This window comes from Cetorhinus maximus, chromosome 12 (assembly GCF_964194155.1).
Source record: "Cetorhinus maximus chromosome 12, sCetMax3.hap1.1, whole genome shotgun sequence".
NCBI classification, from domain to species: Eukaryota; Metazoa; Chordata; class Chondrichthyes; order Lamniformes; family Cetorhinidae; genus Cetorhinus; species Cetorhinus maximus.
Genome location: NC_135890.1, coordinates 59,581,227 through 59,593,834, shown reverse-complemented (window position 1 = coordinate 59,593,834; position 12,608 = coordinate 59,581,227). Strand labels below are relative to the sequence as shown.

Here is a 12,608-nt window from a genome sequence, read left to right as displayed (position 1 = left end):
ACATACCTGGGCAATTTCCCATTTTACCAGGTAGAAGTCAGTGTTGTAGCTGTACTGGAACAGCTTGGCTAGGAGTGTGGCAAGTTCTGGAGCACAAGTCTTCAGTACTATTGCCGGAATGTTCTCAGGGCCCATAGCTTTGCAGTATCCAGTGCCTTCAGCCATTTCTTGATATCACATGGAGTGAATTGAATTGGCTGAAGACTGGCATCTGTGATGCTGGGGACCTCTGGAGGAGGCTGAGATGGATCATCCACTCGGCACTTCTGGCTGAAGATTGTTGCAAATGTTTCAGCCTTATCTTTTGCACTGATGTGCTGGGCTCCTCCACCATTGAGGGTGGGGATATTTGTGCAGCCTCCTCTTCCAGTGAGTTGTTTAACTGTCCACCACCATTTACAACTGGATGTGGCAGGACTGCAGAGCTTAGATCTGATCCATTGGTTGTGGGATCGCTTAGCTCTGTCTATCGCTTGCTGCTTATGCTATTTGGCACTCAAGTAGTCCTGTGTTGTAGCTTCCCCAGGTTGACACCTCACTTTTAGGTATGCCTGGTGCTGCTCCTGGCATGCCCTCCTGCACTCTTCATTGAACCAGGGTTTATCTCCTGGCTTGAAGGTAATGGTAGAGTGGGGGATATGTCAGGCCATGAGGTTACAGATTGTGGTTGAGTAAAATTCTGCTGCTGCTGATTGCCACAGCACTTCATGGATGCCCAGTCTTGAGTTGCTAGATCTGTTTGAAATCTATCCCATTTAGCACGATGGTAGTGCCACACAACACGATGGAGGATATCCTCAGTTGAAGAAGGGGACTTTGTCTCCACAAGAGCTGTGCAGTGGTCACTCCTACTGATATTGTCACTGACAGATGCATCTGCGTCGGGCAGGTTGATGAGGATCAAGTCAAGTAAGTTTTTCCCTCTTGTTGTTTCCCTCATCACCTGCTGCAGGCCCAGTCTAGCAGCTATGTAATTTAGGACTCAGCCAGCTCTGCCTGTAGTGGTGCTACTAAGCCACTCTTTCTGATGGACATTGAAGTCCCCCACCCAGAGTGCATTCTGCACCCTTTCCACCCTCAGTGCTTCCTCCAAGTGGTGTTCAACATGGAGGAGAACTAATTCATCAGCTGAGGGAGATAGTAGATGATAACCAGCAGGAGGTTTCCTTGTCCATGTTTGACCTGGTGACATGAGACTTCATGGGGTCTGGAGTCAATGTTGAGGACTCCCAGGGCAACTCCCTCCCGACTGTATGCCACTGTGCCGGCACCTCTGCTGGGTCTGTCCTGTCAATGGGACAGGACATACCCAGGAATGGGGATGGTAGAGTCTGGGACATTATCTGTAAGGTATGATTCTGTGTGGATGACTGTCAGGCTGTTGCTTGACTAGTCTGTGAGACAGCTCTCCAATTTTGGCACAAGCTCCCCGAAGTTAGTAAGGAGGATTTTGCAGGGTGGACAGGGCTGTTGTCATTTCCGGTACCCAGGTCGATGCCAGGTGGTTCACTCAGTTTCATTAATATTTTTTAGACTTCGTAGCAGTTTGTTACAACTAAGCGTCTTGCTAGACCATTTCAGAGGGCAGTTAAAAGTCAACCACATTGCCGTGGGCCTGGAGCCCCTTGTAGGCCAGACCAGGTAAGGATGGCAGATTTCTTTCCCTAAAGGGTATTAGTGAACCAGATGGGTTTTACGACAATGATTTCATGGTCATTATAATATCACCGTTCCTTCACTGTCTCTAGATCAAAATCCTGGAACTCCCTCCCTAACAGCACTGTGGGTGTACCTACACCACATGGACTGCAGCAGTTTAAGAAGGCAGCTGACCACCACCTTCTCAAGGGCAATTAGGAATGGACAATAAGTGTTGGCCTAGCCAGCGAAGCCCACATCCCTTGAATGAATAACTTAAAAAAACAGACTACCTTTGATTTCCAGATTTATTAATTGAATTTAAATTCCACCAGCTGCTCCCCAAAGCATTAGCCTAGGCCTCTGGGTTACTAGTCCAGTGACATTACCACTATGCCACCACCTCCCTTGGGGATAAGAGTTAGAGCAGGGGTAGTTGTGTAACATTCTTGGTGATTTATGAGATGTGGGGGTTTGAAGCTCAGCTTCAGGTCAAACAAGTTGAGTTCTGCTTGGCAGAATCATTGGGGGTAAAGTTGGGCACACATGGTGCACTACCAAGCAAGAGATGGTTGTATTGTTGCTTAAATAAGTCATTGGGTTCGACACAGTCTTGAGAGTAACATGTAATCCTGATCACTTAATCATCATGATGCATCTGTCCGTGACAGTATCGATAGGAGTGACCAGTCATTGTGTCATTGAGGATCCCCTCCATCAAGATGTGTGGCACCACCACCATGCTAAATGGGATAGATTTTGAACAGATCTAGGAGCTCAAGACTGGGCATCTATGAAGTGCTGTGGGCCATCATCAGCAGCAGAACTTTGTAACCTCATGGCCCAGCATATCCCCCACTCTACCATTACCATCAAGCCAGGGGATCAACCCTGGTTCCATGAAGAGTGCAGGAGGGCATGCCAGGAGCAGCACCAGGCATACTTAAAAATGAGGTGTCAACCTGGGGAAGCTACAACACAGGACGACCTGCATGCCAAACAGAATAAGCAGCAAGCAATAATCAGAGCTAAGTGATTCCACAACCAATGGATCAGATCTAAGCTCTGCAGTCCTGCCACATCCAGTCGTGAATGGTGGTGGACAATTGAACAACTCATTGGAGGAAGGGGCACCACAAATATCACCATCCTCAATGATGGAGGAGCCCAGCACATCAGTGCAAAAGATAAGGCTGAAGCATTTGCAACAATCTTCAACCAGATGTGCCAAGTGAATGGTCCATCTCAGCCTCCTCCAGAGGTCCCCATCATCACAGATGCCTGTCTACAGCGAATTCAATTCACTCCACCTGATATCAAGAAATGGCTGAAGGCACTGGATACTGCAAAGGCTATGGGCCTTGACAATACCCCAACAATAATACTGAAGGCTTGTGCTCCAGAACTTTCCGTGCCCCTATCCGAGCTGCTCCAGTACAGCTACAACACTGGCATCTACCAGGCAATGTGAAAAATTGCCCAAGTATGTCCTGTCCACAAAAAGCAGGACAGATCCAACCCAGCCAATTAACAGTCCATCAGTCTACTCTCAATCATCAGTAAAGTGATGGAAGGGGTCATCAACAGTGCCAACAAGTGCATTTACTTAGCAATAACCTGCTCACTGACGCTTGGTTTGAGTTCCACCAGGATCACTTAGTTCCTGACCTTATTACAGCCTTGGTTCAAACATGGAAAAAAGAGCTGAACTCCCGAGGTGAGGTGAGAGTGACTGCCCTTGACATCAAGGCAGCATTTGACCGAGTGTGGCATCAAGGAGCCCCAGCAAAACTGGAGTCAATGGGAATCAGGGGGAAAACTCTCCACTGGTTGGAGTCATACCTAGCACAAAGTAAGATGGTTGTGGTTGTTGGAGGTCAATCATCTCAGTTCCAGGACATCACTGCAGGTGTTCCTCAGGGTAGTGTCCTCATCCCAACCATTTTCAGCCTCTTCATCTTCCTTCCATCATAAAGACAGAAGTGGGGATGTTCGCTGATGTTTGTACAATGTTCAGCACCATTCACGGCTCCTCAGATACTGAGGCTGTCCATGTCCAAATGCAGCAAAACCTGGACAATATCCAGGCTTGGGCTGACAAATGGCAAGTAACATTTGTGCCACACGTAACAGTCAATGACCATCTCCAGCAAGAGAGAATCCAACCATCGTCCCTTGATGTACAATGGCATTACCATCGCTGAACCCCCCACTATCAACGTCCCGGGGTTTATCATTGACCAGAAACTGAACTGGACCAGCCACATAAATACTGTGGCTACAAGAGCAGGTCAGAGCCTCGGAATCCTGCGGCGAGTAACTCACCTCCTGACATCCCAAAGCCAGTCCACCATCTACAAGGTACAAGTCAGGAATGTGATGGAATACTCTCCACTTGCCTGGATTAGTGTAGCTCCAACAACACTCAAGAAGCTTGACACCATCCAGGACAAAGCAGCCCACTTGATTGGCACCACATCCACAAACATTCACTCCCTCCACCACCGTCGCACAGTAGCAGCAGTGTGTACCATCTATAAGATGCACTGCAGGAACTCACCAAGGCTCCTTAGACAGCACCTTCTAAACCCACGACTTCTACTACCTAGAAGGACAAGGGCAGCAGATAGCTGGGAACACCACCACCTGGAAGTTCCCCTCCAAGCCACACTCACCATCCTTACTTGGAAATATATCGCCGTTCCTTCAGTGTCGCTGGGTCAAAATCCTGGAACTCCTTCCCTAACAGCATTATGGGTGTACCTACACCACATGGACTGCAGCGGTTCAAGAAGGCAGCTCACCGCCACCTTCTCAAGGGCAACTCGGGATCGGCAATAAATGCTGGCTCGGCCAGTGTAGCCCACATCCCATAAATTAATTTTTAAAAATGATATTCTTAACTTTGGTATTGTACAGCGATTAAGATGGATTTGCGTATCTGGAATCTAAACCTGAAAATAACAACTTAGGAAGTTCAGCTTGTTCTCTTTAGAAAAAGGGAAGACTGTGTGCTGACCTAACAGAAGTATGACAATTAGGAAGGGGCTTCAAAGAACTGACCCAGGAAAATTGTACATTACTAGGAAGAGTTAAATCACCAGACAGAAACAAATTTAAAAATTAGGAATGTTAGAGGAAAATGGCAAACCATATGATCAGGGAAGCTGTAATGTGTGAATAAAATGGATAAAGTTAATAGATACCAGATCTGTTCCTAGAAAAGTAGCTCAAGTAATATGAAGAGATGGAGTTGAGATTAGTTAGAAGGCTCAAACCTGTTGGGTATAATGGCTGTTTACTGTTTCTAAATGTTTTTAAATTCAACGGGATGCAAATCTCTTTAATCTGCATTAATTGCTTTGATCTTCAGAATAATCCTGCATTGACCCTACATCAGGTGTATCTGGGCAAGATTGGTCCACACGAACACAGAATGTGGAATTACTCTAAATTTTGGAACATTGTAGAGGGGGTTTTACTCTGTATCTAACCTCGTGCTGTACCTGCCCTGGGAGTATTTGATGGGGACAATTTAGAAGGAATTTTGTTCTGTATCTAACCCCGTGCTGTACCTGTCCTGGGAGTGTTTGATGGGGACAGTGAGAGGGAGTTTTACTCTGTATCTGACCCTGTGTGGTATCTGCCCTGGGAGTGCTTGATGGGTACAGTGTAGAGGGAGATTTACTCTGTATCTAACCCTGTGATGTACCTTTACTGGGAGTTTTTGATGGGTACAGTGTAGAGGGATCTTTACTCTATATCTAACCCTGTGCTATACCTTTACTGGGAGCGTTTGATGGGAACAGTGTAGAAGGAGCTTTACTCTGTACCTAACCCTGTGCTGTACCTGCCCTGGGAGTGTTTGATGGGGTCAGTGTAGAGGGAGCTTTACTCTGTATCTAACCCTGTGCTGGATCTAACCTGTGGTGAACATGTTCTGGGAGTGTTTGTTGGGACGGTGTAAAGATGCTGTGCTCTACCTAGAAAGTGCTGTACCTTCTCTGAAGTGTTTGAAAGTGTTAAAAGATGCCTGAATGTTCCCAGCCTGATTTTTCCTCTCTTGAAAGTATAAATTAATCACAACTAAAGGTGAGGGATTCAAATGTTTTTTTTTAAATTCAGTCATGGGATCCGGGTGTCACTAGCAAGGCAAACTCTTTTGTTCATGTTTGGACTAAAGTTGGAGCAAGATCTGAGGCTGAGTGGCCCTGGCAGAACCCAAACTGAGCATCAGTGAGCAGGTTATCGCTGTGTAAGTGCCGCTGGATAGCACTGTGGACAACACCTTCCATCACTTTGCTGATGTTCAGGAGTAGGCTGATGGGGTGGTAATATGCTGGGTTGGATTTGTCCTCCTTATTGTGTACAGAACACACCTGGGCAGTTTTCCACATTGCCGGGGAGATACTGTAATGGAGCGTAGCTTGCTGTGAAGTCTTCAGTACTATTGCCAGAATGTTATCAGGGCACATAGCCTTTGCAGTATCCAGTGCCTTCAGCCATTTCTTGATATCACGTGGAGTGAATCAAGTTGGCTGAAGACTGGCATCTGTGATGCTGGGGACCTCAGGAGGAGGCCGAGATGGATCATCCACCTGGCACTTCTGGGTGAAGATTGTAGCAAACACTTCAGCCTTATCTTTTGCACTGATGTGCTGGGCTCCCCCATCATTGGGGATGGGGATATTTGCGGAGTTTCTTTACCTCACTATTTACTGTTTCTAATCGATGCCCATTAAAACATTTGATTCTGACCCTTCATATGTTTCTAAAGTTGGTCATTTAGGGTGATTGAAATCAAGTGCTTTTGTTTCACTCAGTGCTTGCCGTAGAACTTCTTGCAGCCTGTCAGGGTATTGAGTTTTTGCGTCCCCTGAAAACAACAACTCCCCTGGAAAAAGTCTACGATCTGGTCCGCACAGTCGTGAGGTATGATTCAACTAATGATCTACTTTGGCTCACATTTTAACTGTGACTGTCTGGAATGGTTCCAGTCGAGATGGTTAATTTTTTTTTAATTGTCTGCATTCTAGACCTTGGATTAAAGACCGTTTCATGGCACCAGATATTGAAGTTGTCCATCGGTTATTGGTGGAACAAAAGGCAAGTTGGCACATTGCAGTGTTTATGTTAGATAAAACTACTTAACCTTCAACAACTGATCTGAGAAAACATGTTCAAAATGAAACTCCAGCAACTCATTCTTTTTTGATCATTTATATGCAGGTATTGGGTACAAAATATCTTCATTTTAAGGCATTTTCATTTGACTAATTTAATAAAAACAAATGAAGTATTTTGTGAACAAATTTTACCATTTTAAGTGGTGCTACACCCAATGTTAAATGTGCACACCATCCGCTAGTCGAATGTCCACTCCACATTGGTCCTTCGGAAGTTATGGGTGAAAGTTATGCTACAGTTATATGAAGCTGGACTGCTGTGTTCAGTTCTGGGCACTTAAGTTCTCAGACCAGAAAGAGCCATTTTGTTCCTCGAGCCAGTTCCCCATTCTGTGAGATCGTGGCTGGTCTGTGATGTAAGCCCACATACCCACCTTTGCCCCATAGCCCTTAACACCTTTGTTTAACAAAATTCTGTCAATCTCACTTGCAAAATTAACAATTGATCTAGCATCTATACCATTTGTGGAAGAGATTCCAAATTTCTATCACCCTTTGTGTGTAGAAGTGTTTCCTAATGTCACTCTTGAAAGGTCTGGTTCTAAGCTTTAGACTATGCCCACTCGTCCTATACTCCTCAATCAGCGGAAATAGTTTTTCTCAATCTACCCCATCTATTCCCATAGTATCTTGAAAACTTTGATCAAATCCTCCTTAACCTTCTAAATTCCAGGGAATACAACCCTAATTTGTGCAATCTTTTCTCCTAATTTAACCCTTGGAGTCCAGGTATCATTGTGGTATATCTACGCAGCACTCCCTCTAAGGTCAGTATATCCTTACTAAGATGTGGTGCCCAGAGTTGCTCACAGTAACTCCAGGTGTGCCTAACCAGGGCTTTGTATGTCTGTAGTATGACTTCGATCCTCTTGTATACTAGTCCTCCAGATATAAATGCCATTATTTTCTGTACCTGTTCTTGACATTTTAATGATCTCTACCTGGAGCCCCCAAGTCTCTTTAGACCTCCACTGTTTCTAGCTTTTCACTATTTCAAGAGTACCCTGTTCTATCCTTTTTAGAACCAAAGCGGATGACCTCACATTTGCCTACATTGAAATCCATTCGCCACAGTTTTGCTCATTCGTTTAACTGACCAATATCGCTTTGAAATTTTACACTGCCATCTACACTGCTAACAATTCTGCCCATCTGTGTGTCATCGGCAAATTGGGACATGTGACTTTCTATCCCATCATTTAAGTTATTAATAAATACTGAAGAATACTTGAGGCCACAACACAAATCCTTGCAGGACATCACTGGTCACATCCTGTCAATGAGAGTACCTGTCCATTCTTCTACTACTCTCTGCCTCCTGCTCCCCAGCCAATTTCCTGACCAGTCAATAATTTGCCTTCAATTCCATGAGCTTCAGCTAACAGTCTCTTAAGAGGGACTTTATCAAATGCTTTCTGGAAGTCCATGTAAATAACATCCATAGATATTCTTCTGTCCATTGGTCACCCCTTCAAAAAATTCAATCAGATTCGTCAGGTATGACCTACCTGTTATAAATCCATGCTGCCTCTCTCTGATAACTGAAAAATTTCAAGGTCATCAATCATTCTACCCTTAATTATAGAATCTAGTAATTCCCTGACCACTGATCTTAGCCTAACTGCTCTATAATGTCCTGATTTCCCTCTCTCACCTTTCTTAAATAGCGGAGCGATATGTGCAATTTTCCCATCTCAAGGAATGGTTCCCAAATTCAGATAACTTTGGAAAGAGATGGTGGCCTTGAAAGTGGTGTTAAGGGATGTGGATAAACAGAGTTGAGATACAGATCAACTACGATCCAATTGATTAGTGGAACAGACGGGTTGCATGACTTGCTCCTGTTACTGTGACCCAAGGATAAGTTTTTACCCAAAAGAAATGTCCATCCAACTTGGAGATCTTGTTGCTCAGATGCTATTAAATTGCTTCTGTTACTGATTGGATTCCTTATCCCCATAGGTTTGGGAAGTGGCACATCCTTACATTGAGAAATACAGATTGGCAAACCTGCCTGAGGCCAGGCCCATTTCACCAACCTCCTTTACCCTGGAGCCTCCGGTGTCTCCCTGCAAGAGAGCTCGAATAGAATAATATAATCCACCATCCACTTCACCGAATCAAGTATAAAACTGCAACCAGAATGGAAATATATGTAAACCCTTCTGTAATGTATAATATTCTGACACAAGTGTGCAGTTCAATCTTTAAAAGTAATGTTTGCAAGTTAACTGAAATACATTTTAGTTTAATTATCGTTAAATTGTCAAAATTGTGTTTCTTTATGTGATGTGGTATGTAAGTAACTAAGATTGAGAGCAGTCTGCCACAGTATTCCTGAATTCTTAGAATACGGATGGCTCCAGGAAAATCGGTGCTCGCTGGCTCGCCAGTTTTTTAAAGATTTCACTTTGTTTGCAGGGACACTGATGTATCTGTGTCCCACTAATGATGACACCAGCTGCCACTTTCTTCCTACACTAAAAGGGCCTATAACAAAATTCAACACTACGAACAATAAAAAATTGAAATGTTACTCCTGCTCTGCCTCTTTTTAAATTTCCTTCAAATTCCTCAGTCTTGTTGTTCCACACCCATTTGGTTTCTTTACTATAATGTTTCTTTCATCGGAATGGGGCCAGGAATGATTGGTTTCACCGGAATGGGGCCAGGGATGATTGGTTTTGATGGTTGACATCCTTCCATCTGTGAGAGATGATGGGAATGCAGCCTCAGAACTTTGGTGAAGTCAGATTAGGTCATCTGCTGCACTTCTTTTGATGGATGAACAAGCCAATTCTCGAAAAGTAAAGTCTGCCACAACATAGGAAATATGAGCAGGAGTAGGCCATTTGGCCCCTTGAGCCTTTTCTGCCATTCAGCTAGATCATGGCTGATTGTCTCCCTCAACGCCACTTTCCCGCACTATCCTAAATCCCTTGATGTCATTAGTGAAGAAATTCCTCCTCATCTCAGTCCTAAATGGCCTGCCCCTTATTCTGAGACTGTGTCCCCTGGCTCTGGACCCCCCACACCCCCGGCACCACAGCCAGAGGAAACACCCTTCCTGCATCTACCCCATAGAACCCTGTAAGAATTTTGTAAGTTTCAAGAGACCACGTCTTATTCTTCTAAACTGTAGAGAACATGGGCCCAGTTTCCTCAATCTCACCTCATGGGACAATCCTGCCATCCCAGGGATTAATCTGATGAACAAATGCCACATATGAAGAAGCCTTGTTTGTAGGGATGAGGGACTTCTGTTACGTAGAGAGACTAGAGAATCTGGGATTGTTCTTCTGAGAGCAGAGGAGAGATTTAATAGAGGTGTTCAAAATCATGAGGGATTTTGATGAGGCACATGGGGGCGGGAGTTGTGGGGGCATCTGTTTCCATTGGCAGGAGGGTCGATAACCAGAGGACACAAATTCAAGGTAATTTGCAAAGAAGCCAGGAATTTTTGCTGTGGTAAGTTATTATGACCTGGGGTTCACCTGAACACTTGGTGGAGGCAGAATCAATAGAAAATCTCAGACGAGAGTTGACTGGATGGAGGCTGTAGGGAGATCTGGAGCCAGGTGCTCCTGGTGGAATGAAAACTGAGCATCAGCCAGCAGGTTATTGGTGAGTAAATGCCACTTGATAGCACTGCCAACAACACCTTGATTCACTTTACTGATGATTGAGAGTAGATTGATGGGCCGGTAATTGGCTGAGTTGGATTTGTGTCACTTTTTGTGGACAGGATATAGCTGGGCAATTTTCCACACTGTGGGCTAGATCCTGTATTATAATAGCTTGGGGGCACAGCTAAGTTCTGGGGCACAAGTCCTTAGCACTATTGTAGGAATGTTGTCAGGGCCCATAGCTTTTGATGTTTTATGTGTCCAGTGTACTCAGCCATTTCTTGGTATCATGTGGAGTTGAATTCTCTGATGGTTGAGACCTCAAGAAGAGGCCAAGATGGTCATCTACTCAGCATTTCTGGCCAAGTTGCAAACACTTCAGCCTTGAGTTTAGCAATCACATGTTGGACTCTGTCATCATTGAGGATGTGGATATTTGTGGAGCCTCCTCCTCTGGTTAGATATTTAATTGTCCATCACCATTCATGGCTGGATGTCTTAGGACTACAGAGGTTAGATCTGATCCATTGCTGTGGGATCACTTAGCTCTGTCTGTAGCAAACTGTTCTTTAGCTTTTTAACATGTGTGTAGTCCTGTGCTGTAGCTTCAGCAGATTGGCCACTTATTTTCAGATATGCCTGCTGCTGCTCCTGCCATGCTGTCCTACACTCCTCATTAAACCATATTGGGCGATTGAGGGAGATGCTGGGCCATGAGGTTACAGATTATGATTCAATACAATTCTGCTGCTGCTGATGGTCCACTGCACCTCATGGAGACCCTGGTTTGAGCTGCTAGATCTATTCTGAATCTATCCGTTTAGCAGGGTGGTAACATCATATGACACATTGGAGAGTGTCCTCAGTGCAAAGCTGGGTCTTGCTCTCCACAAGGAGACTACACGGTGGCCGCTCCCAATACCGTAGCGGACAAACGCATCTGTGACGGGTAGATTGGTGAGGACAAAGCCAAGTAGGTTCTATCCTCATGTTGGTTCTTTCACCAGCACCCTCAAGCACAATCTGGCAGCAAGGTTCTTCAGGACTTGACCAACTCAGTCAATGTCTGTGCAACTGAGCAACTCTTCATGATGTCCTTATGCCCTTGCTACCCTAATGCTTCCTCCATTTGATGTTTAACATGGAGGAATACTGGTTCATTAGTTGCTAGAGGGCATATCATTTAATGCATCCCATGGAGTGAAAGATCACACAAGGTTGGTCAAATATTCCCATTCACTTGCATATCTTAGCCTTGTGAATACTAATGGGATTGTGTGTTCTGGGTTAGAATTTAAAAACCAGCAGCCATAACCAAACTTCTAGGAAAATGCAGTTTAAAGAAGACAAACCAACAAATTGGAAATAGCAGCAAACATTAACGCTGTTTCCCAGGCCGAGTGTGGCCTACGAGCTGTCGTTCGGACACTCCGAAGGTAGCTTGGGTTGCCAATTGGGTTAACCCTCCAGGCTTGTCTCCAGGAATGAAGGGTTAATTACTTGGACACTGCTGCAAGCAACTCAAGGGGCATTAAAAAGAATTTTCTTTGAACACTTTATTAGTGATTAAAGGATCAGAGATAGGAGGTAAAGGCTGTTGGACTGGACAGGTTGATTAGAGGCAGGAATCCACATGATGAAATCTCTAGAAATAGGTCCAACCAGAGTTGGAAACCCTAACGCCAGCTCAGTTCCCCTGGTGCATTCTTCAAAGTTTGAATTCCACCCTCTACCAAGGAACCTACCAAACCACAAACACAAATCAATCAATGCTGCTGATGCTGGGTGTGATTAGTTTTATAATCAGACCCTTTCACACACTGGTAATCGTCAAAATACAGACATCCAACAGATGATCGAAATAAAAGGAAACACTGGCAAATTCTTGTCCAACTTCAGGTGAAATCTGTGGGGCTATTCTACAGGAAGTTTATTGAGACACAATTTCCTACTGGTTTATATTGAATAAGGATCTCATTAGTAAAGATATAGTATATATTTCAATTGATAAGACATCATTAGGATATTCCTTGTGCTATAGTTGAGTATGGGGAGACAGTGGTGTAGTGATAATATCACTGGATTAGTAATCCAGAGACCCAGACTAATGCTCTGGGGGTGTGGGCTCAAATCTCACTACGGCAGCTGGTGGAATTTA

General features: G+C 44.6%; 1 protein-coding gene across 1 annotated transcript in view; it reads left to right on the top strand.

Moving 5' to 3' along the window:
- Window positions 1-9,360, top strand: part of hal (histidine ammonia-lyase) — a 67,273-nt gene extending 57,913 nt beyond the window's left edge. Inside the window, exons 18-20 of the mRNA XM_078553725.1 lie at window positions 6,462-6,570; window positions 6,675-6,744; window positions 8,787-9,360. Of these exons, the coding sequence (XP_078409851.1) occupies window positions 6,462-6,570; window positions 6,675-6,744; window positions 8,787-8,918 (311 nt within the window). The 3' untranslated portion in view covers window positions 8,919-9,360. The remainder of the gene's footprint in view (window positions 1-6,461; window positions 6,571-6,674; window positions 6,745-8,786) is intronic.
- Window positions 9,361-12,608: the final 3,248 nt, after the last annotated feature.